Source organism: Ursus arctos, unplaced genomic scaffold (genome assembly GCF_023065955.2).
Source record: "Ursus arctos isolate Adak ecotype North America unplaced genomic scaffold, UrsArc2.0 scaffold_6, whole genome shotgun sequence".
Taxonomy (NCBI): domain Eukaryota; kingdom Metazoa; phylum Chordata; class Mammalia; order Carnivora; family Ursidae; genus Ursus; species Ursus arctos.
The window spans coordinates 56,832,686-56,859,705 of record NW_026623078.1 but is presented as its reverse complement, the minus strand read 5'-3'; the positions used below and the strand labels follow the sequence as shown (position 1 = coordinate 56,859,705).

The 27,020-nt window shown below is 33.1% G+C and overlaps 1 protein-coding gene across 25 annotated transcripts in view; it reads right to left on the bottom strand.

The window, feature by feature from the left end:
- OXR1 (oxidation resistance 1) overlaps positions 1–27,020 on the bottom strand; it is a 680,801-nt gene that overhangs the window by 41,896 nt on the left and 611,885 nt on the right. For 19 of the 25 annotated variants that reach the window (XM_048212636.2, XM_048212640.2, XM_057307959.1 and 16 more), the window contains 4 exons: positions 17,424–17,506; positions 12,837–12,944; positions 11,808–11,921; positions 5,682–5,834 (listed from right to left, as the gene is read on the bottom strand). In XM_048212636.2, coding sequence (XP_048068593.2) covers positions 5,682–5,834; positions 11,808–11,921; positions 12,837–12,944; positions 17,424–17,506 — 458 coding nt within the window. The remainder of the gene's footprint in view (positions 1–5,681; positions 5,835–11,807; positions 11,922–12,836; positions 12,945–17,423; positions 17,507–27,020) is intronic. The other 6 variants (XM_057307965.1, XM_057307971.1, XM_057307966.1 and 3 more) reach the window with 1 other exon arrangement.

Sequence of the window (27,020 nt, the reverse complement as noted above, 5' to 3'; positions counted from 1 at the left end):
ACAATGTAAAAAAATCTTAAAGGTTTCTGATTCTCTATCTTCCCTTACTCTTTCTCACCTTCTATAATCTTAAGTTATTTGAGAAATAAAACCAAGTAATCAGTAAGAATTAAGGAAAGCAAACACCAGGTCTCTGAAAGACCTCACTTCATTCTTGATTTCATAAATTTCATTTAAGCATTAGTTTTAAATAATAGTATATTATTTTTTTAATTTTTTATAATAATTTTTTATTGTTATGTTAGTCACCATACAGTACATTCCAAGTTTTTTATGTAAAGTTCCATGATTCATTACTTGTGTATAACACCCAGCGCACCACACAATACGTGCCCTCCTCACTACCCATCACCGGCCTATCCCAATCCCCCACCCCTATCCCCTCTAAAGCCCTCAGTTTGTTTCCCAGAGTCCATAGTCTCTCATGGTTCATTCCCCTCTGTTTACCCCCCCTTCCTTCTTCCCTTTCTTCTCCTACTGATCTTCCTACTTCTTTTTTTTTTTTTTTTTTTTTAAAGATTTTATTCATTTATTTGACAGAGATAGAGACAGCCAGCGAGAGAGGGAACACAAGCAGGGGGAGTGGGAGAGGAAGAAGCAGGCTCATAGCAGAAGAGCCTGATGTGGGGCTCGATCCCATAACACCGGGATCACGCCCTGAGCCGAAGGCAGACGCTTTAACCGCTGTGCCACCTAGGCGCCCCTGATCTTCCTACTTCTTATGTTCCATAAATAAGTTGAAACCATATGATAATAGTATATTATTAGATTTACTGGTATAACATTATATATTATCTTTCACTTCAGAATATCTTTGCAAAGACGAAGACTACCAGGTATATAGAATAGAAAAGGCCCAGTATTAATGATAATGCATTAATTCACTAAACCTGTTAATACTGTAATATTATTGCTTTTGGTAGTGTAACTACAGAAATCATTTGAAATGCCTCTCAGAATTGTGCTTCTATTTCTTGGACTAGAAGGGGTTTAAAGCCCTACCTCTTAACACTACACTGACCCGTCTGGTAATGTTACTTTGCAGGAATTCACCCATATTTACTGCTATTGCAGATGTGCTAATGTATTCTTCAAGTTTCTTTCCTGACTCTAGGCAGGACTAAGGTATTTTGTCAGATGTTATTCTCTCTAAATCAAGAGTTGGCCATGAGAAACACTACTTCAACATTAAAATCACAAAAATCTTTTAACAAAGTCACTGCTCAAATTCATCGAATCGAGACCAAGTTTCAAATCATAAACTCAAACTATAGCATTCCTCTTTCATTCTTTTTTAATGCTGTTTCATAAATCTGAACATATTATCAGGAGCAAGAACGTATTATAGTAAGCGGTTTCCAATTAAAATATCTTCTTAATCGATATGGCCTTCAGAAAATTTAAACGCAGATTTCTCTTTAGTATTAGTAACTGCCAATTCCTTATATGCGATTACCTGACTAATCTTCCATGGAGAAATTATTTCTATTAGAAAATAAAGTCTGTCTGTAAAAGTTACTACTTACACTACAATATTTCTGTAAATACTAGAAGATAAAAAACTACGACTTGGGAATCCACCCCAGCAGAGAGAATAGCTTTTACTGATCTTTTTTTTTTTCAGTCTTAAGTCCACTGTAATCCATTATAATTTTGTTGATAAATTTCCACAATTTTTACATAAATAACCTTTTTTTTTAGTGAATTTATAAGAAGAGCCAGCCTCCAGCAAATGTTTACCTTCCAAGAACACCAGGCTATAAGCTGTTCCTAACCCTGCCAATGACTTTACCTTTGCTCTGATACTTAAATAAAAATTTTATTCAAATAGTTACAACTGAAATTCTGCTTCTAGCCAAGAATTAATTGTGTCTAAAACTACTAAAACCACACACAAACACACACAATACATGAAATGACTGTTTTCAGCTATTGGAATGCTGGACAATGATACCTGAATAAGGGAAAACAAAGAAGATGAGCTCTATAAATGCCTCAGCATACTGACTGCAGAGTTTCCAGGCCAGAGGCAGAGAAAGGAGAGATGAGCACTCCCAACTGAGAATGCTTTGGGGATCTGCAGAAGGCCTTCTTTCAAGTTTCCAGCTGAGCACTGAATGCTGCCTATACGTATGGCAACTATCCCAGGACAAGAAAAGCAGCAGCACTCAAAAGAAGCAGAGGAAACAATTCATAGAGTCAACAGAGAAAGGATTTGTTTGTAGTCTTACCAACCACAGCAAAAAAAACCTTATAATTTACAGGGCTCCAGAAAACTCAGAAGGGCATTGTCTCAGTAAAGAGAAATACTAGCTATAGTTGCTTTGGTCTTGCCTGACAAAGCTTAAGCTATGTTATGATCAAACTGCTTCCAAAAAACAACTGTGTCATAGAAAATACTACAAGTATATGTAGAGAAATATAAAAATATCCAGTACCCAAGACAATAACATTTATATCTGATATTGAAGTAAAGATTACTAGGCATGTAAAGAAAAATTAAAAAGTGACTTATCACAATGAGAAAAGTCAATTAACAGGAACAAACCCAGAAGTGAGAGAGAAAAATTAGTAGAAAGACATTAAAACAATTATTATAACTATATTCCATATAATCAAGAATACAGAAGATAGATTGTGCATGGTAGTTATGGGCAAGAAAGATATGAGAGCCAGTTTGAACTTACAGAGATGAAAAATATGTTCAATAGAATTAACAGCAAATTAGACATGGCAGAAAAACATTAAATGAACTTAAAGGTATAGCAACTGAAAATGTCCAAAATAGAAAGAAAAAAAAGAACAGAGTATCAATGAGCTATGAGGCACAACATCAAGCAGCCTAATATATGCATAATTGGAGTTCCCAAAGAAGAGGAGAAGATGAAGAAAAAAAATTTGAAGAAATATGACCCCAAATTTTCCAAATCTGATGAAAACTATAAATGAACAGATTCAAGAAGTTGAGTGAATCCTAAGCAAAACAGAAAAATACACCAAGGCACATCATAATCCAATGGTTCAAAATCAATGATAATGAGACGTTCTTAAAGATCTGTACTCTGAAAACTACAGAACACTTATCAAAAAAATTGAAGAGGACACAAAGAAATGGAAAAACATGCCATGCTCATGGATTGGAAGAACAAACGTTGTTAAAATGTCTATTCTACCCAAAACCATCTACACATTTAATGCAATCCCTATCAAAATACCACCAGCATTCTTTTACAGAACTAGAACAAACGATCCTATATTTTGTATGGAATCACAAAAGACCCTGAATAGTCAATGTAATCCTGAAAAAGAAAAGCGAAGGTGGAGGCATCACAATTCTGGACTTCAAGCGATAGTCATCACTACATGACCACCAAGTCATAGTCATCAAGATAATATGGTACTGGCACAAAAACAGACACATAGATCAATGGAACAGAACAGAAAACCCAGAAATGGACCTACAGTTCTACGATCAACTAATCTTTAACAAAGCAGGAAAGAATACCCAATAGAAAAAAGACAATCTCTTCAACACTGGTGTTCAGAAAACTGGAAAACAACATGCAGAAGAAACTGGACCACTTTTTTACACCATACACAAAAATAAATTAGAAATAGATGAAAGACCCAAATGTGAGACAGGAAACCATCAAAATCCTAGAAGAGAACAATCGCAGCAAACTCTTTGACCTTGTCTTTAGCAACTTCTTACTAGACATTTTGCTGGAGACAAGGGAAACAAAAGCAAAAATGAACTATTTCTTGACTTCATCAAGATAAAAAGCTGCACAGCAAAGGAAACAATCAACAAAACTAAAAGGCAACCTACATGGCAGAAAACATGGAGAAAGAGTGGGAGAAGAATGGGAGAAGATATTTGCAAATGACGTATCTGATGATAAAGGGTTAGTATCCAAAATCTATAAAGAACTTGTCAAACTCGACACCCAAAGAATGAATAATCCAATCAAGAAACGGGCAGAAGACATGAATAGACATTTCTCCAAAGAAGACATACAAATGGCCAAAAGACAAATGAAAACATGCTCAACATCATTCATCATCAGGGAAATACAAATCAAAACTGCAATGAGATATTACCTCACACCTGTCAGAATGGCTAAAATTAACAACACAAGAAACAACAGATGTTGGGAAGGATGCACAGAAAGGGGAACCCTTTGGGACTGTTGGTGGGAATGCAAGCTGAGGCAGCCATTCTGGAAAACAGTATGGAAGTTCCTCAAAAAGTTAAAAATAGAACTATCCTACGATCCAGCAACTGCACTGCTACTTACCCAAAGGATACAAAAACACAGACTCAAAGGAATACACGCACCCCAAAGTTTACAGCAGCATTATCTATAATAGCCAAACTATGGAAAGAGCCCAAATGTCCATCAACTGAAGAATGGATAAAGAAGATGTGGTATAAACAATGGAATATCACTCAGCCATCAAAAAGAATGGAATCTTGCCATTTACAATGATGTGGCTGGAGCTAGAGTATGTTGTGCTAAGCAAAATAAGTCAGTCAGAGGTCAAGTACCATATGATTGCACTCATGTGGAATTTAAGAAACAAAATAGATGAACATATGGGAGGGAAGCTAAAAAAAGGGGGGGAAGGGAAACAAACCATAAGAGACTTCTAAGGATAGAGAACAAACTGAAGGTTGATGAAGGGAGGTCGTTGGGGTAGGGGGAGGGCTAGATGGATGATGGCTATTTGAGGAGGGCACTTGTCATGTTGAGCACTGGGTATGTAAGCGATGAATCACTGAATTCTACTCCTGAAACCAATATTGCACTATGTGTTGACTAACTAGAATTTAAATAAAAATTTGAAGGAAGAAAAAAGAGAAGACTATCTTAAATGCAACCAAAGAAAAACACAAATGTACAAAACAGCAAATATAAAAATTGTAGAAGACTTTAGAAATAGTGCAAGTCAGAAAACATTGTAGTTCTGAAAGAAACATCTTCAAAGTTCTGAGAAAAAAAAGAAAACCATGTGTGACTTAAGTTGGTAACATACTATAGTTACTTTCTAAACAATATCTGGAATTGATTCTCCAATTCTGTATTACTTTACTATACTCTCTCTGTACAACAAGTTCTTTGTTTAGAAGCAAAGTGTGATAGATGAAACATGCATTCACACTGGGTGTGAATTCTTGCCATGACAGAGAAATCTTGGACTTATTAACCTTTTCAGTGGTTTTTTTTTTTTTTTTTTCTTGTGAAGAAGGAATAGAACTGCCGACTTCATAGGATTATTTGAGTTGATGAAATACTTAAAACACCTCATATAGTTTCTGGCATATAGCAGTTATCATTCTTTTGTGTGTTATACCAAGTTTGAAAGTTATCACTTAAAATAGTGCCCAGCTGTGGTCATTTTATAACAGCTTTTTGAAATATTCTACCAATAGCAAATCATCTCTACTTTATCACAGTAAATTTATATCCCATTGCCTTTAACAACTGCAAAAGACCACCAGATTCTAAATTAGTTAGAAGCAAAGTCCATACTAACCTAAACTAGTATTTCCACCAATATCTTCTTAAAATATTCAAGCAGTTGCTGAAGTTGATAACTTAAAATGCAAATGCCAAACTGTCACATTTCAGTCATAAATAAAGCATGATTAATTTTTTTTCTAAAGTATTATTCATTACCTTGCCACTGGTAATATATTTGCAATTAATTTTAAGAAATTTCTCAGTAAATGCTTCTTCTTCCTCAGAAGTTGAAGATACAACTCGTGCAGGTCGAATACCAGTAAAAGTAGATAAGGGAGTTGCTTCTTTCGGAGGGACTACATCAGGATTCTTAAAAAAAAAAAAAAAAAAAAAAAAAAAAAAGAATAATAAAGGCACTTCAGAGAACTAAATAAAAATTAAATTAGCACATTATTAAAGCCAAATGAAAAGCTTTCCCCAATTCCCATCACATTCTTGGAGGTCAGCTCAAAAAAAATTTTTTTAAGATTTTTATTTATTTGAGAGAGAGAGAGATAGTGAGCAAGCATGAAGGGGGGGAGTGGAGAGGCAGAGGAAAAAGGAGCAGCAGACTTCCCACTGAGCAGGGGCCTGACATGGGGCTGGATCCCAGGATCACAACCTGAGCCAAAGGCAGATGGTTACCTGACTGAGCCACCCAGGCGCCCCTCAAAATATTCTTACGTTAAAAAGAAAGAGGAAAGAATGGCACTGTGTTCACATTCAATAAAGATCTCTAATAGAGCTTAAACCTATATTTTCAATGATTTATTAATGGGATATATATTTATGAATCATCTGGAAAATGTTGAAAACTACATCTCTTGTACCTGTACACCAAACACACACACACACACACACACACACACACACACACACACACTCAGTTGCTTCTGAAAAGACCATTTAATATATCCCTCAGGTGTTGGGAGCAGAGAAAAGATGGAATGCTTGTCTGTGATACTTAGGAATTCAGCCAAACCCATTCACTGGAAGAGCCATTTAAAATATTAAGCTACAAAGAGTTTATCAAAACCACTGTGCAAAGTATTAATTGGTTAGATCACAGATTCTTGACTTTTTTTAATGCCATGGACCATTCTATTAGTGAAGCCTAAGGACCTCCTTCTCAGATTGTTTTTTGAGTACTTAAAATATAGGATTACAAAGAAAAACAATTATAATGAAACACAACTATCAAAACATTTAAGAACTAGTTATAATTTTAATTCATATTCACAATAGTTATATATATAGTTGATACATATATTCTTCCTTAACACAAAATAATAAAATCTAGTGTTGACTGATAATTATAATTTTGAACTATATGGCTATAAACAGTATTTTTGATACCTACACCTCTAAAATGATTTGAAAATATCTGTGAGTTCTATTGGGGACAAAGCCACAGGTATGCATCATGCTACTCTGTAGTTTGTTTATATTCTTAATTAAAAAAATATATTTCATTATATTTCACTTGAAATTGTTTATATCCAAGTTCACAGACCCCTTAAAACTCATGGGTCCCCCCAAAGTTCAAAATTCTATATAATGTAGGAAGGTTAGACAAATGTCCTTTATTCTTTGTCTTAAATACCTCCAGAGGCCTCTTATACCTCCTGAGTAAATGAACAGTGCCTTATAGAATAGTTTTCATAGTACCAAGGTTCTTTAGAGCTTTGAGCTGAAATCTGGCACTTTGTGACAAATACCCTATAGTTCTGACTTGGCCTTTTGAAATAATAAACAAGAACGCCTCCTCTTCAATCTCAAAGACTTTGAGATACTTGAGAAGCACTTTCAAATTTTAATATAACTTTTTCTATTTCAATAAACAGATCTAACTCCTTAAGTCTATAGGAGGACAAAATTTTAGACTTCTTTTCTAAATATCATTATCTTTCTCTAAATAGATACCCAACAGATATTTTTTTGAAGGAAGATCAGTACAGAATACTGCACAATAACTATATTTAATATGCTATGATCATATTTTTTAAAAAACCTAAATGGAATTAGATTTTAACAGATGCATGACGCTGTTCAATCATTAATATCTATTAACAAAGTTCTCAATCTTTTCATTTTATGATACGAACTAGTAACTATACACATCCTGTTGTCTCTGGTAATTACTATACCTGAGTTTTGTATTATACATAAATTCATTCAGCACAGATCATTTAAAAAGAGAGATTAGTAACTATAATATTAATGGACATTTGTGAATATTTGTTATATTTAAGTATTATATGAACCATTTCATTTAATCTTCAACTCATTCATATTAGGTATATACATTATTACCTTAATTTTAAAGGATATCTATGGTTAGCCAAGTTCAGTAACTTGCCCCATGAGTAAGATGAAGCTGATACAAAGAAGCCATGGTATCAACACTTGAACTAGTGAGCTTCACTGCAATACTTACACCTTCCTTTTCAAATATTTTTCTAAACAATTGATAAACATGCAAAGGGAATAAAAGCCAATTCCAGAGCCACTGGAAGGCCCTCTGCAAGATGGCACAAAGCTGTCAACAAATTTTGTTTATGACCGTTCACTTACTGCCAATTGACAACATTACCTACTATGTAACCTAATCATTCACAAAAACTCTATCAAGAAACACTGTCAAATGCTTTCCTTATATGAAGATATACCTCGTTGAACAACATGATCGCTTAGGTTCCCTCAAAGTCTCAAATTCTACAATTCAGTATCTATAGCAATCCCGATTTGTCAGTGTAATCCTATTAAAAAGAATACATGAGGTTAGCTTAGTAAATGCTCGAAGTATAGCATATAAGCACAAAAGAGTACATTTCTTAAAAAAAAAAAAAAAAAAGCAATGTTCAGAGGAATTGTAATTCGATCTCATTATAACTTACATGTATACTACTCAAAGTATCAGTATCTCTATGTAGCTGGTTTTGATTGCTATTTATAGATTTTGATTCTTAATGCAGTGATTTTGAAGCTCCTGAGTGCTGAGGTTTCTTTGTGCAATTCTGTTTTAGCCACTAGGGACAGAAAGGTCCTTAAAAATATATAAGTATAAATATTTATCTAATGAGCCTCAGTCATTGCCCCAAATGTTCAAATGTGCAAAAACAAAAGCATCACTAGAACAAGTGAAGCAAAAAGGTTGACTTATGGTCATCTTTTTTGTACAATATGATTAAATATTATACATTATGACTTTTCCAGCTATAAAGTGGTAATAAAGAACATGGGCTCTGGACCAGACTACCTGGGTTGGAATCCTAACTCAGCTTAACTGAAGGAATTTAGACACAAATTACTTAATCTCTCTCCCTCAGTTTCCTTATATGTAAAATAAACACTGTTACTGGTCAGGTACTGGAAGAAACTGATGACACATCAACTTGAGTTAATTTAAAGAGTTTAAAAATGGAACTATTTACAAAGATATTATGCAGTGTATACAAAAATCCAGGGCAAACAACAGAGGTGTCCTTATCACCCACAGGCCCAAAGGGGAGAAACAGATAGCAGAGACAGAGGGCTCGGTGTCTGATGAGATGAGAGGTTGAAGAATGTAGCCACTCTGAAGTAACCTTGTAGGGAGGGAGCTAAGAGAATAAATATGGCCCCCTCTTGCTCCTTTCCTCTCATCTTCTGCCAGTGCACTTGAAAGACCAAAACAAAGAGAAGCAAAAGGTCAAGGGAGCCCACTGATGGTAGTCTAAAGGCCAAACGAGGGTATAGAATGGGTCTAGAGGAGAAAACAAAAAGAGCCAGGCCAAGTGCTATATCTCCTAAGTTTGAGGTTAGGAATAAATGACAATACTTTTAAAGTACTTAGAATTGTAGCTGACACATGATAAATTTTAGCCGTTTATTATTTATATTTACCCTTATGTTGGTTCTACCTCCTTCTATGTTTCTTCATCAATATGTGAAGGAAAAAATGGGTAAAATCTATTTGATCCTAGAAATTCTCAAAGATAATATTTTTATGTGGAAAAAATTATTCAAAAAAACCACTGGGATCCTTTATGCTAACAAAGCCAGGAACATAATATTTTAGCCTCCATGGTAAGCTACTACCACGCTGAACATCAAAGAAACCTCTGGGTGATTATTAGAAATATAAACTCTGACAATTCCTGGAAAAACATGTGATAACACTAATAAACATTTTAATTACTGTAATACAAATATGAGTTATATTTAATAAAACATAAGATCCTTGTTTCTAAGGGACTTAGAATGGGAGACCTAAATTCAATAATTATACATGGAGATATAAACACTAGAGATATGTAGAAAGCTATATAGGAATATTTTATCTTGTGAATCTAGTAATGAATATATTTCTAGGTAAAAAACAAAATACAACTAAAGTCTATAAAAATTACTGTTCAAAAGAATTATTTCTAACTACTGCCTATGATCAGATAGCAGGTGATGACTATCACCTAGGGAAAGGGAAAACTTCATGAAGTCAATGTTTTTTAACTCCTTCCTGGATCCATCCTAGGGAGAAAAAACTTATTCATATGACCAGTCAAATTACAGGATACTTTCTGGGCATCTCTGACAGCAGCTGAGTCACTACAGATTAAAAGGTCATTCATATGGCTTTATTATTCTTTCCCTCTCTTCCACTAACATGGCAAAAGTGAGGAAGAGAGCACTGTTACATTGGAGAAGGCCTGGCTTTGTTGCTCCCTTGAGCTTTAGTGTTCTCTTCTTTTTGATCTTACGCCTTTCAAGAAAGCTAGTTGATAAGATCTGGGTTAAAGATGAGGGACAGAAAAGGACCCCACAGCGTTTTAGTCACGTAGGATGCTACAGTCAAGTTTTCACAATTCTGCTCTAGGGTTTGAAAAAGAAGGTAAATTAACCTAAGGCTACACTGCTTTCCTTTGTTGTTGCCGTGCTTATGAGTGTAACAATTTGTAAATGTTATGGGAAAATGGCAAGGCCATGTTCAAAAAGGTATTCTTACATCATTTGGTCCAGCAATACCTACTCATCAGAACCTGACTTCTGCCCTCATCAATGGTGAAAAATGTAATATATTTCTTCCATGTGACTGCATTCTAAAGTACAGTGCTGATATATTTATACAAATAAGATATCCAACAAATAAATATTTGAAAATGACCCCACTTCTCTCACTGTCTCACACACAAACACACCCAAACACACATTAAAAGTCCCCGGGCAAGAAGAAAAATAGTTATCAGTATATCATGTACTTTACTCCATGAAAGAAGTGAAACTAGTTTAATACTAGAGCTTAGAAACTACTAATGTCTAATAATTTATAGGCAAATTAATATTAATGATTCATGTTTTGTTACCCATAGGTCATTCGGTATCTCAAACTTTGAATGCAAATTGGGGCAGAAAAAAAAGGATGCCTGCTAAAGTAGGCAAGGCAGCACAGGAGACTCTCCCACAGGAATCTAGCCATTTAATAGAGGAATAGCCTTGTATATGTAAAATAATCATTAGGTCATAAAAAAATGGGAAATTATGATTAGTATTAATTTATATAACAAAGGCAAAAATTCCTTTAAGAGAGATCTTAATCAAAATTATTAAATACAGTTTGGTTCTTTAACATTCATTTATAAAACATAACTTATTTGGAACATTCCTTAAAAATGCTAGGTAAATTAATTCACTGTTAATTACTCAGAATACTTGGAAGAATGATTAAGATGATAAATTTTTTTTAAAAGGCAGTGTATCAGGGGCACCTGGGTGGCTCAGTCGGCTAAGCAACTGCCTTCAGCTCAGGTCAAGATCCCAGGGTCCTGGGATCGAGTCCCGCATCGCATCGAACTCCCTGGTCAGCTTCTCCTACAGTCAGCTTCTCCCTCTGCCCTCCCCCCTGCTTGTGTGCTCTTTCTCTTTTTCAAATAAATAAAATCCTTAAAAAAAAATAAATAAACTCAAGAGTTCTAACTACTATATAAATAGTCACAGAAAACTGAAATAAAAGTTAAACAGGACATGGACTTCCTATCGTGTTACTGTCATGCTTATTGGGTAAAACTCCTTCCTTACTTATTGTATGGTATTTATAAGAGAAAGCTGGTGAATATCTGGACCACCACCAGTAACAAAAGTTAATTTAAGCTGTCTGGTTTAATAAGAATGTTCCCTTTAAAAACAGGCGTTTATAAATTTATGTAGCAAAATAAAAAGGGAAAATTTTATCTTAACCATAGCCAAAGCAGGATAAACAACCATGATGATATATACATTTACAGTGAAATTTCTTCATAGCTATCTTTGAAAAGTAGGGACACTTACAGTGGCCTTATCAAATTCAGCCTCAGAAGATGTTGGTGACAGAGGACTTATAGGGCTTAGAGATGGAGAGCTCTCAACACTGGAGACATATTCAGGATCAGGAACATATAAAACCTGCAAGAAAGCATTCACATAAAGATTCAGTCAAACTGAAATATTAATAATTGAATGGTGTTCTATAAGCAAGTACCATTAACAATGATCTTCACTAACAGAAAATATAAAAATCTTCGAATTAAAAGAATATTTATTACCATAATAATTCTAACAGTAAAACAAGACTGATTTAAATTCAATTTAGACAAGTTTGATAATAAATACTGTCAAAGATAGGGTGGGGAAAGAATAATTCTCATGTACTGTGGGTGTTCCTCTTAGAGGACAATTTGGTAATAGCTGGCAAAATTTAAAATGCACATTATCATTTAACTCAGCAATTTTACTTCTAGGACTTTACAGAAATGCCTGCATATAAAAAAGAGAGAGAGATGTAGAAGAGTGTTCCGGACAGCAATGTTTATAATAACAAAGCAGCTGAAACAGTCTAAAGCTTAGTGCTTTGTTAATACATCAATATAGTGCAATACTACCTACACATGAAAAAGTTTGAGGTCAAGCCATACTTAAACATTTTCTAACAATCAAAGTTAAATATAAAAAAAAGCAAAGGCTAAAATATTTCTGGAAGAGGATACAAACTGTAAACAGGGTTGCTTCTGGAAAAGGAAAGTCTGAAATGGGATAATTTTGAATTTTTTTACCATGTACATGTAATGGTTTGAATATTGCAATAAGCTCTTTAAAATTACATTTGAACAGATAATTCACAACTATTTTCAATATTAGTAATTTTCAATTACCAAGAAAAATATAGATATGTGACCATTTTCTCTCCTAGAGCCAATATGATTTGTTCAAAGCATGCATAAAATTACTTCTAAATTTTCTATATTATTAATGATACTGCAGTGGGTATTTTCTGTCTTACTACTGAATGCTTCTAAATACCAATGCATTAAAAAAAGATACCTGTCCAGTAACAACTGCTCGGGAGAATAACTTATTTAATTGAACAAGTTCGTTGGGCGTTGTATCAAATTTCAGGGCTATACTATTCAAAGAATCCCTTGATTCAACCTGTTTGAAAGAAAAAATAAATTACTTGAATCTGTTAAAACAGAAAAACTAAATTTATGAGGTTTAATATTATTAAGATGTTTGTGGACCAATCTCACATTTGATCCACAAGTGGTATTTTCCATCTTTAGATATAGGTTAACTTGAGAAATTTTGTGCTTTGTTAGCAAATGGCCTCAACCTATTATGATACAGTGTATATGCTTTATCATTGTATATCACAATTATATGCGGGCCTCTACTTCAAATAATTTCCAAACACAAAACATAATTTGCAAAACACAAATGATTTTTATTTTACAAAGCTCTAAAATATATTATTCCTTTGAATAGTTTCTAAAACATATGGAACCTAGAAACATACAAATTTTATTTTAGCAAAGTACACCTGTATCAAACTGAAAATGCTATTTCTAACAATCTTTACGTATACATCTTATCATTTAAGTATATAAAGTAGAAAACATATTTGAACCAAAATTCAGCAAAGTTTCTAAATCATTAATATTCTTTAATGATCGTATTTATAGAAATCTTAAATCATGGGATTTTGCCAATTACCCTGAAGAAAAACTCACTTGATCAGTCAATATATTCCTTTAGAATTCTCTACACATAAGGCATTATGACAGCGGTGTAGGATAAAATTAAGTACAACTAAGTGGTTTTAGTGCACAAGGGATTTACAATCTAGTTGGAAAATAAGAAAGACAAAGCTATATGAGATGAAGAGCAATTTAAATAAAACAACAAATATAACACAGAAGTTCTGAGTATGGATAGTATGCCACATCTGCTCCAAATTGTCCAGGAAAGACAATATCAAAAAGATTTAAAAGCTAGATTTTGAAGAAGGAATAGGAATTTGAGAAGTAGAGAGAAGGGAAAGAACACTCAAAGTGAAGAGCATAGGACTGACATGTTAGGAGACAGAAAAATATAAAGCACTTTTTGTGTGATACTATTTCTTCCTCCCAAACCACCCAGAGTACACTAATGAGTTTAGCATTTTAGGAAGGCGAGTAACTAGAGTTAATTCTCAAAAAGGATGAGACTGAAAAGACATTTAGAATTAGGCTGTAAAAGACTTTGAAAGTCAGGAAAAATAGAAATGTATATAATGCAAAAAAACAATAAATACATAGTTTTCCTTTAAGGGTTATATAAAACCAAATTTGTGACAAATACATGGGATAATAATTGAGTAGTCTTGTTTCCTTCCTTTTATGCAAACTTTCTCATCTATGTAATGAGATGATCTATCACTTACCCTGTTAAGATAATATATGTAGAAGCTCTCTGTAAACAAATTTTATTTTGCAGTAACATCTGTATGTTTACAAAATACTTGCATATTATCTCACATTTTATCCTCACAATGATCCTATTTAATGGGGTGATGAAAGTAATAAAAGACACCAATAGTTATAAAGCAAAGAAGTTATATGGCCTAAGTGACAACAGGTCTAGGATTGAGACAAGAGAACAGATGCAGAAAAACCAACTTAACACTACTGCAGTAAATGAGGTTAAAAGTAATAGAAGTGTAAAAAGAGATTTAAGGTATATAAGGTTCCAAATACGACTCGAGAAAGCACTCATGGAATGAATGAGGTTTTGACGATGGTAGTAGTAGTAGCAGCAGGTCAGGGGAGCAAATGGTAATAAGCAACTGATGCTGAGAGATCTGATGCTGAATCCCCAAATTCTAATCTGGATGAACAACAGATTGAAGGGAAATTAAAATAAGAAAATCAAGCATTGGACAAGGATGGAGAAATTGGTAAGAAGTTTGCTACAATTTGTTAAGTATCATATGAAAGTAGGAAATACAAGCATCTAGAGAGGTAGGAATAGAAAAAAAATGGAGTCTCACTCCACATAGTTTATATAGTAAAATTCTTAAGATCTCGAAGTAATAGAATGTAAATGGAAAAGTGAAAAGAAACAAGGGACCACTTACATTTGGAATCAAGAAGAGTAGAACAGCCAGTAAAAGAGATGGAAGATAAAGTAAAATTGACAACAAGAATACCAGGGCAATGAAGCATAATGATGGCAAAATGTAGTCCAATTAGTTTCAAGAACAAATAGAGGGAAAACAGGAGATATACTCAAAGAAATGATGGGTGATAATTTTCCAGAACTATGAATGACAAACTGCTCAGACTGAAGAAACACAGTAAGTAAAAATTTGTCTGAATCAGGACTTATCACAGTGGCACTGTAGAACCGTAAAGAAAAAAGGGAAAACTCCAAAAACAATCTTAAAAAGGGAAGACTGCCTAGAAATGAATAAAAATAAAAAGGAAAAAGAGGGACGTAAGACAATGGATTACAATACTGAAAGCACTGTCAGAAAATAACAGTCAACCTGATGGTCTGTAGACAGGTCAACTACCAGGAATGAGGGTGCAGTGAAGACTTTCAGACATTGCCTGATTATCCATTCCCAGATCCTCACTGATAACAACTGTTAGGAAGAAGAAAAGTAAAACCAGAAAGAAGGAACAATGAGCAAAAAGCAAACAAAGGAAAGGCCCCTGGGTTTGATAATTAGAAAATCATTAGGACCCTTAGAAAAGGCTCTTCCATTAGAAAGGTATACAAATATTAAGTTAACTAGGAAGAAAATGATAATGTATAGCATTTTCAAGGTCTACTTTTGATTCCTACTGAAAGTGATTTCATAATTAAAAACACTATGTGTGTTTATATACATACATATATATATACACATACATATGATTTTAATTTTAAAGCTATGTAAATACAATGATTGATTTATACTATATTTAGGTGGTATAAAATATATTTAAGCTAGATCATAAATATTTCAGAACAAATTCTGAGAGTACATTATGATACCAAAAGTTTTAAGAGAAATATAGAGGAAATATATTTTTTCCTAAATATAAAAATCATGTTATATAAATATTTTACATAAAGATGTTACAAAAATTTTATAAAACTATAGTAAGAATAGAATATAAGACTATAAAATCTTACTCAGTTCCAGAAATACACTTCTTTCTTCTAGGATTTGGCATAGGGAATAAATAAATAATTTAAAAATAGGGGGTAAAAGTCTAAACAAAGACCAGGAAGAGGATGTTTTATAACTTTTCTGATTAATACTTGATTTTTTCCAAAAGGTCATTTATAACATTAAGGAAAAATGTAATTTCAAGTTTCAATTACCCCCCATAAAAATAACGGCTCTTAATTTAAATTAATTTTGTTATAGATAACACAAGTTTTATGAATCATAAGAATGGTAAACTAAATTCAAAATGAACTAAACTTTTACAACTCTTCACAATCACATAATTACACGTGTAGATAACATCTTATGCCTCATGCCTATAATCTTATGCCTGAATAAACACTAATGAATATATCAAATTACATGACCCATTATTTTACTGTTTGAACTTATTTTTTCAATTTCTCAATCATGCAGAGAAGGTACAGCACACTCAATTTAAGCTTATAATATACTTTAAGAAAAGATTCTTTTGATGGTAAAAATAATCCTACCTTAAATATCTGGTTCCCAACCTTTTTAAAAAATACTTAAAATCTCAAATTATCAGTTATTAAATATATAAAAAAAAGGTGTAAACCAAGTTTTTGATAATTTTTTCAATTTTAAGGATACACAGAAAATAATCAAAATCAAACCAAGACTGGAAGGTTTCACGATGACACAAACTCAGAGACTGTTTAAAACTGCTATTTGCTTCTTAATACAGTTGTTACATATTAGAAAAACACAAAATAATAACACAAAATTAAGGTCAGTTAAATAACTGTTCATAACTTTGTTAACATCATGTAAATAAACAATATTTATATATAATCAGATAAGCACTACACCACAGAGGAAAGTGGATTTCTCACTTCAGTTTTCCATAGTAACCAGAAATGCAAAAAGCTGACCACCCGAGAGATTTGAAGGTCATTTGAAAAACACAGAAAAAAGTTCCATTTCAAAGCTAAACAAACTTAGCCATCAATCACTGCAAATAATCATGATGTGAGAGGTTATTCTGGAAGATAAATGTCAATTCATCTTTTAAGTGTTCTATCTGCCATTTTCATTATCCTTAACACTGCTGGGAACATAATGAAGATCACATTTCTAAAAGACTAAATATTTTCCTAAAAGCCTAATCTAATAAAAATTATTACAACACAGGAATTTTGACTCCCCATAAATTACGATCTGGAACAAATTAAACTTGCTGGGATAACTGTCTTGTATCACACTTAATAAATTTCTCTTTAAGGAAAAATAAAACTTAGAATACAATTAAGAACTTAAGTTATTATTAATAAAACAGTTATTGAAAGGCAAGTATTTTTGAAATAAGGCAATTCACAACCTTTGTCTTATTTATTATAGTATAAACAAAGAATGTCTTCAGTAACACTCTTGCAAAGAGAGATCGGCTTTTTCAAAAGCAAATAACTTACTGTATACTCAATAGTTCCTTTAGGTTTCTGAAAGGACATTCGTCTCCCATCTTTCTTGTCTAAGGTCTTCTTTTGGCCGGTGTCTGAAAGAAAATGAGGTAAAACTCCTATTAAATTCATTTTCCTTTCAGAGCAATGTCAAGGACTGGTAAGTAGAACTCAGTGTTGAAAAAGGAAATGTACCTTCTTGCTTGCTTGCTTTAGGAACTGCCCAGTATAAGACACTATAATAACTGGAAGTCAACTCAAAACATAAGCAACTGTCAGCAAAAGGATTATTAAGTTTTATTAAAAACTGAATTAGGGACCATTTCTTTCAATCTATCTAACTTGATTACAATTAACTATATATTTGAGGATATATTATCATCATTATTATAAACCAAACCAAGTTTGAAAAATGTAACATTAGTCCTCACAGGAAAAAATAATTCCACTTCTACAATCATAGTTAAAGATGGAGTCTTCTCTATGGAATTATTTTAAATTATTAAATTCCTTGCTTATATACCATAAAGTTAAGATATGCTTTCGTATATAAACATACTTTAGTGCATTTCATTTTAGATAAAGTACTAAGTATTTTTCACTTGCTTATCAAGACATTTCACTTGAACGTGTCATTATCACTGAGATTATGGTATCTGTTTCACTTTAAATTTTGCATTAGTCCTAACCTTCTCATCTATACTTCATGTAACAACCATCACACTCAATTGATAAATACCACTCCTATCTAAATAATTTAAAATGATTAAAATCAATCTCTAAAAAAACAAAAAAACTCAAAACTGAAAGAGATAGTGAATGGCAAAATGCCATATTCACCCTCAATACTCTACAAGATTAAAATGATAGTTCTCAAAGAAATTAGTTCTCCCCAACCCCAAATAACTTTCATTTGTTCTCTCTCTACCCAATCTTAATTGAATTCTGATCATACTAGAGTTTGTTTATATGTACCTAATTAGCTCAGTTGGGTAAGCAGTTTTAACAAAGCATTAATAATAAAAATTATAAGTCTGAATACCAAAAACGTCAGTTTCACAATGCTTAAAAAAGCTCTCCTAAAACCTTCATGATCACCTAAGGTAATCCAAGTCTTTGTTATTAATCACATAGCATCTGGCTCAGTTTTAAATTTCTCCTTTTAATCCCTTCCGCTAAATGGTAGCCTACAAAATATGGTGCTTGCTTTGTTCCACAATGCCTCCTCAGTGCCTAACAAAGGGCCTGATATGGCAAGCATCCAGTCTGAATGAGCTAATGTTCTGACGCAACAGCTTAAACTGCACCTAGAACTATCAGAATTCTCATGAATTGTCATTAATTTTCCATAAAGAAAAGCAGACAAAGAATTACAGTTCAACCATTACGCCCCTGGGGGCAATGAAAAATATATCCGTCCCCCACTTTTATTTCCTAAATATTTACAGAATTCTTAAAAAACTGAAAGGGGAAAAAAGATAAAGACTCAAAAAAATAGGCAAAGACAAATTCACAAGAAAATATAAAAATGGCCCTTACACATATAAAAATATTTTCAATCTAACTAAAACTAGGGAAATGTAAATGTGAACTACACTGAAATACCATTCCTCACCTATCAGATTAGTAAAAATTCAAAAGCCTGACTACATATTGTTTGGCTATAGAAAAACAGCATTCTTCTATATTTACAGTGGGAATGCAAAATGATATAATGCTTATGGAAAGGGGTATTATTTTTTATTATTGTAATCTATATTTCCTCCAATGAATAGCATATATTTGAATTTGATTTTCTTATGATAAAACATTAAACTATTTTAAATTTAAAAAATTTTAGAAGTTTTAAATAGTTTCTGCTCTTTCATAAACAGCAGAGGGAGCCAAAAACACTATCCTTCTTTTGCTGTTTAAACTTAAGCAATGCAAAGTACAATCACAGATTACTTTTAACTAATAATATATATCCTCCACCCTTAACTGATTCTAGGAATAACCATTAGTCTACATTTGCTTTGCCTAATTGAAGTTTTTCAATTTGTGTTTCATAATATCCCAAGAGTTCACTAAACATTCAATCACAATGAAGTTTGCAATTGCTCTCATTTTTAAGAGTTCACCATGGAATGCAGTTCAGAGCAAGAAAACCAATATGCCAGCTTTCTACAGTTTAAACTTTAAAACAAATTGTAAGTATCCACTTTAATCATTTAGAATCATATATTATTTTAATGTTTATTACAAAAAGTTCTAAAGGTTAACAACAAATATTAAAACATTTATTCATAAATATAACTACCAGAGCACAATAAAACAAACTGATCATTCTCTTCTATTAGTATGAAAATACAATCACATAATCACATTATTTGAAACTTTCTGAAAATGATTAGAGTTGCTACCTAGCCCAGTCTCTTATTGGGTAATCGTAACCTTTTTTAAAGACAGTTACTAGCATAAAAGAATCTAGACAGTGAGTATGGAAAGGAGAGGTCTTATTCTTCTTCCCACAAAAGTTATTACAGTTTAGAAATATATATATTTGTGATTTATTTAACAATCAATAAACACTTATCAAGTGCTCAGTATATGCCAGCCACTGTTCTAAGTACTTCACATTTATTACTTTATCTGATTCCTCAACCCTATAAAGTAGGGACCATTATTATCCCCATTTTACAATTTAAGAAGCTGAAGCACACTGTTGGTTATTGCAACTGGGGAAACGTTCCTGGCATCTAGTGGGTACAGGCCACGATGCTGTTAAACATTGTGTGTTAAACAATGTACATCACATTGCCCTCACAACAAAGAATTCTCTGTCGCAGAACGTCAATACTGTTAAGGTTGAGAAGCCTTTCTATGTACCCAGCACCTTATATTATGTGTGGCATACAGCAGGTGTTCAGTAAATTTCTGATAGGTAAATGAATATATGAAACTTCCCCCAATATACAATTATCTTGATATATTGAAAAAAGTAAGAGACTTAGATTTCACTCTATCATTACCCAAAGCAGACACTTACATGTAACCTAGAGCAATAAACTCCCATTCTAAGATGAATCCTACAAACTTCGATATTCTGTGTTTTAAGAATTTGGCCCAAAATATTTTCTAACTTCTACTCTGATTTCTTCTTTTACTATTTAGAGAATACTGCTTAATTTGCCAACATATGACAGTTTCTAAAATTTATCTTTTGGTTACTGATTTCTAGAGTAATTGCACCATGGTGAAAGAAAATAAAGTTCAAACCTTGGAAATTTATTGAAATTTGCTTTATCATCATAAGGAAATTTAGTAAATATTCCATAGGTACTTGAAAAAAATGTGTATTCTGTACTGTAGGGTAGTGTTATATGTGTGTGTTTCATACATACATAAAATCTATCTCCAAATCAATAAGGTCAAGTTTGACAATTGTGTTTTCAAATTTTCTATATTCATATTGATTTGCTTTTGTATGCTTATTCTGTAAATTACTAATACAGGTTGTTAAAATCTCCCACTATAATTATGGGCTATATATGGTCCCTTATGAATTTCTCTGGTTTGTTTTCTGTATTTTGAGACTATGACACTAGGTTCATATAAATTAGGAATTATTTTATCTTCCTGGTAAATTGAATCTTTTCTCAGAATACTTTTTGCCTTAAAGTCTGCTTTGTCTGATATTATACCAGTTAGTCTTCCATCAGTGTTTACTTTTGCTTTCTACTTTCAATCCTTCTTTATCCTTACACTTTTTTTATATTTTTAAAGAGTTTAAGTAATCTCTACACCCAACATGGGACTCGAACTCATAACCCTGAGATCAAGAGGTGCATTCTCTACTGACTGAGCCAGCCAGGCACTCCATCCTTACACTTCAGATATGTCCCTAAAGTAGGACCTTTTTGTCTATTTGTCTGCCTGTTATGTTTCTCTTTCTTTCCTTCTTTTGGATTACTACTTTAGTGTTTTCCTCCCATTAATTTAAAGTTATGTATTCTTCAACAATTCTGTTGGTGATCATCCCAGAAATACTGACTTATCACAGTCTAATATTAACTATTACTTTTATCCTCTTACTAAACAATGAAAGGACACTAAAAACTGTGTGCGCCTGCCAAGACTTATAGGCAATTATTACTAGATACTTTAATTATATATATATTAAAAAACCACTATAAATCATTATTTTTCTAGATAGTCAACATTCACTTAGTTTTGCCCTCATATTTACCCTTTTTACTGCAACTCTGAGCACTTTTTACAGAGGACAGAATTCTAGGTTGGCAGATATTTCCCCCTGCTTTTTAGTTTCTACTGTTTCTGTTGGGAAATCAACTGTCAATTTTATTGCTACATCATTAACTGTTTGTTCTAACTGCTTTTAAGATTTTTCATCTTTAGTGGGATTTGTAGTGATTCCACTAGAGGTTTGTAGTGATGCTTAAATCTATGAATTAAAGTATTTCATCAGTTTGGAAGTTTTCATTCTCTTATTAAATAATGCTTCTGCCCCATTCTCTCTCTCATCTCCTTAGGGACTCAAATATATATATACATTAGAACTTCCCATTGAATCTTTTAGTAACCTTAACCCTCTCCCATATTTTCCATCCTTTTGTCCCTCTCTCTTTATTCTGAGTATTTTCTTCTGACCTATCTTTCAACTCACTAATTCTCTCTTATGGTCTGGCCAATTTGCTGTTAAATTTATCCACAAACGTTCTAACTTGGATTATATTTTTCAGTTCTAGAATATCCATTTTTTAAAAATAATTTGTATCTTTCTACAAAATTCTCCATTAGCACAAAATTCTCAACACGGCTATTTTAAATCACAACTACAATATCCAGAGTTCCTATGGCTGTGTTTCTATTCACTGTTGTTTCTGAGGTCTTGTCATGTGCCTAATTATATTTTGTGTGCTGCATGCTATATTTGCAAAATTGTCTATAGACAGAATTTGACACACAAAAAGCCGGATTCCACCAGAAAATATTGTTTGCTTCTGTCAAACAGCTGAGGACACTAGCAATACCAGATCTTGTTAATGAAGATATAGGAATGATAATCTGAAGCCAAGCCAGTATCTTACGAGAATACCTACTTCAGTTTCTCTATACCTTCAGATACAATGTTTTAGGGTCCTACGTGAGAGTTCACCACCCTTGTAGTGTAGTGGCTCTTATATTCTATTCCTTATCCTTTATACCTGTATGTCGTTAAAAGAACCTTTTAATCTCTCAGTTGCTATTTCTGGAATCAACACATTACCCAGGGAAAAAGCAATCCCAAACGGGAGCTGCTCCTCCTTGGCCTCTGTCCTCACTTAGATCCTAGTTTAGTCATATCAGTTTGCTTTCTGATACCCTCAATAAAATTTATTTTGGGACGCCTGGGTGGCGCAGTCGTTAAGTGTCTGCCTTCGGCTCAGGGCGTGATCCCAGCGTTCTGGGATCGAGCCCCACATCAGGCTCCTCCGCTAGGAGCCTGCTTCTTCCTCTCCCACTCCCGCTGCTTGTGTTCCCTCTCTCGCTGGCTGTCTCTGTCAAATTAGTAAAAATAAAATCTTTAAAAAAAATAAAAATAAAATAAAATAAAATTTATTTTGCCTGGTCCAGCTTTTCAAATTGGTCTCAGAAGGATAGTCTGAATTACCCAGCTTACTATTACCAGGTTCAGAAGTCCCGAAAGATTTTTAAGCAGAGAATCAAAAAAGCAGTATCAGAACTTTAAATTAAAGTCATTTTGGTAATAGAATGGAAAAGGCAAACTGGAGGAAGAAAACAAGCCTGTAAACCAACAATGAAAATAGCATGAGATCCAGTTTTAAAATACTAAAAAGCCAACTACTATAACTGAATATTCTAATTTGGGTAGTAGCTACTGATAAAAAGTGTGCTAATTTAAAACTATTGAGCTGGGAGTCAATATTTTCAAACACAATAATGCAGATATTAAAACTTCAAAAGCACCTTCTAAACTATAAGAGATATTCTGATTACAGCTTCTCTTAACTGGTTGCCTCTGTAGTGAGGCTGGACAGGAAAAAAAAAGCCTGTACTTTCAAACTTTTATTTCAGATGACTTTATCCATAATCAAAACAAAAATAAATTTTAAAAATTCCTCAATTTCTCTTCAACTTTGTAAACATCCTCTACTAGATATCACACTATCTTTCTGCTTCTTTTCATAGTTGAACTTTTGGAAATAAGAGTCTATTTTCACTGTCTTTACTCCATCACCACCTACTGATTCCACAATGCACTACAGTGGCTTCTCTCTTAGTTCACAAAATCTGCCTTGGCAAAGGAGAACAAACTAAGTGGCAAATATGATGAGCCTGTTCAATTTTATTTTATTTGATCTTTCCAAAGCATTCAACTAATTCCTTCTCAATGCCCATCTTTTCCTTTATTTGGTAATATCTCATACTTTTCTTGGTCTCCTACCCATTAGTTGTTCCCCTTTGGAGCCCCCTTTCTCTATATAGCCAAAGATTTTTTTCGGTGGTCCACTTCTAAATTAAAAGCTCCATTATATAACGTGCTATATAGAGAGAGCCTTGCTACCTAAAGTTGTTTTCCAGGGACCAACAACATTGGTATCACCTGGGTGCTTCCAGTGAATGCAGAATCTCAGACGTCACTCCAGAACTACTTCATAACTGATATCCATGTGCAATAAATTTGAGAAGCACTGTTAACAGAGCTTTTCAAAGGATCTAACCTGCAGAATGAATAAATGACAGAAGGGGGCTTCCCTACTGGTGACACTAAGACTAGCCATTTTAAAATCTCTGTCAAACTAATTGTTTTTAAAATAGTCATTGTGATAGACTACACTGTTACTGAATATCCTGTATTCTTTCCTGGGGAGGAATATAAAATACACTGCATCCCACTGATGTCTGACATGGCCATGTGACATGCTTTGCTAACATGAACAGAAGTGATGAGTATTCCACGTAAACGGTTAGGACCCACATTATACTTCTTAACTCTCTTTTTCCTCCATCTCAAGACCAGGGCTGTTCCATACAGTGGCTGCTCCATCAACATGGATCCTAGAGAAAAGATGTAATTCCTAAGAGTATTACATATACACACAAGTACACATAAATCTGATTATTCCTTTTCTGCTCCTGATTAAATAATAGTGGTTGGAAAATAAAAGAAGAATTCATGTGTAAAAAGCAAATCATCTACTAGGGAGAAAAAAAGAGTCTAGCTTGCTTAGGACTTCTTTATGGAAAAATTATTCAATGCCAGTAGACTGAAGTTATGTTAATGTATCAAAATAAAAATTCCAAGAATGAAGAGCACTTGATAAAAGGACTAGTGGAAAGTACTGAACAATGGTATAAAAATGTAGTTAAAACTGTGAATGTTACAAGTATGGAAATGTAAAAATAATGAGTCAATATCAGGAGATGGGGAGAAAAAATATGGGAGATGCTAATGTCATCTGAAGCAAGAATTAATAATACCAATGTCTTAGTATTTTCTCAAAATCTGCTTAACTTTAAACACACCGTTTAGAAAATACTTTATGGCAAAAAATGTATCTTTCAGTTACCCCTTCCTTCAAACCCTCCATATATCATTCTATCTGTATATATATATATAGAATAGATCTGGACCATAATGCCTATCCTAACATTAATTATGTCTGGATGGCTAGATTGGAGGTGGCTTTTAAACTTTAATCTTTGCAATATAGGACTTCTTCACAGTTAGCACACATGAATTTTACTAAAAAAATGTCTTATAAAAGACTGGAAGCAAATATACTAAGATTCTTGTCTTCAGCATTTCTCTTTCAAGCATATAAATGTGTCTTCTTTTCAGGGACTTGTCATTGTCACCTCACTTTTCCTAAGGTCTCAATCCAATCAGAGGTTGCCATACAATTTAAACATGCATCTCTTTTCAGAGGAATTATAAAACAAGTGCGTGTCCAAAGTGCTTGTAAAGAAAAAAGACCAAAAAAAAAAAAAACAACAAAAAAAAACCCAAAAAAACCAAACAAAAAACAAAACCCAAAAACCCACTGAGGCTCAGTAATTTGATTGAGAGAAACAGTATTGAGGAAAACAGTGATTTTTTTTTTAATCCTACCTACACATTAGAATCACCTGAGAAACTTAAAACTAGTTGAAGTCCTAAACTTAAAGAGATTTTGACTTACGATCTAATTTTCTGTTACTGTCAGATTGTAGAGATCTCATGCTAAGACTGGGGTCTTACCATCAGAATTTTTAAAAATCCACCCAGGAAATTCTAATGTGCAGCCAGTGTTGAGACCCACAGCTCTAGAGGACTGCTTTCCAGTGAAATTTTCTGCTGTGATAGAAATGCATTATCCAATATAGTAGCCACTAGCCTTGAGGCTTCTGACTTGCTTGAAATGTGGCAAGTGAGGCTGAAAACTAAAGGTTTAGTTTTACTTAATTAAAATTCTATTTCTGTAGAAAATTCTATTGAGTAGCACTGCTCTAGTCTAAAATCTAGAGCCTACACTGTATGATCTAAAAATCTGTAGTTTATAATCTAGCACCTACCCTTCAGTTAAGACATACCATCTGATAACTACATATCTGGATTAATTGCTTTGGCCCTGTCAGAACTGCTTTTATTAACTTGGACTTTATTGTTATACCATTGAACCACACTAAAGAATGGTGTTAAAAAGTAGCTTTTCGAAATTAGAGGCTATATTTACTATAAAGATAGTAAGGATATTTTTTGCTGTATTAAAGTCCCATGAGAATTTTTTCTCATAATTCTCACTATCAGCAATAGTAGTATTCCTGCAATGAATGGAATTTTCAGCAATGATGGAAATGTTCTATATTTATGTTATTCATTATAGTAGCCACTAGGCAAATATGGCTATTAAGCACTTGAAATGTGAATAGTAAGGAACTGTGTTAAGGAATTTGGATTCCAGACTCTATTTCTGCATTGTCCAATATGACAGCAGTCAGGCACATGTGGCTACTTTAGTTTAAATTAAGTAAGATTAAAAATTTAGTTTGTGTTTCTCCAGCCTGTCTAGGCAACGAATTTATCTTAGAAATGCTGATTTATGTCTGATCACATTTCCCTTTTTTCACTGATTGCTAGAAAACAAAGGCAAATTTTTGGCCTTTCTCTAACACATGAATTTGACCTTAAAACATGTCCCTTTTTTGTTCAACAAAATTTATCAAGAGTCTCTTAATATAAGTTTGTTGGTGACCATGAAGAGAGCCTTTATAAACAAAAAACTATTTGCAGTTACTTTATTTTTTAGTTAATGATTGATTTATTAAAGTACAAATATAAAAACTTAGCTTTCCCTTAAGCCTTCAACTATGAAGTGCATTTTATTTATAAATCTAGTAACTCCTAACACACTTCCCTAGGTACTTTTGCTAGATGATCAACTCAAACAGAAAACAAACTAAATATCCTTAAATAATCCTATTTATAAACCTGGGTAATTAAATTTTCTCACACACATTAAACTGCATTTATAAATTTACTATATTCTATTTTAAACACTTTAATTGCCTCTAACAAGTAAACCTTTCTAAGAACATACTGTAGGTAAATACATTAGAATAAAG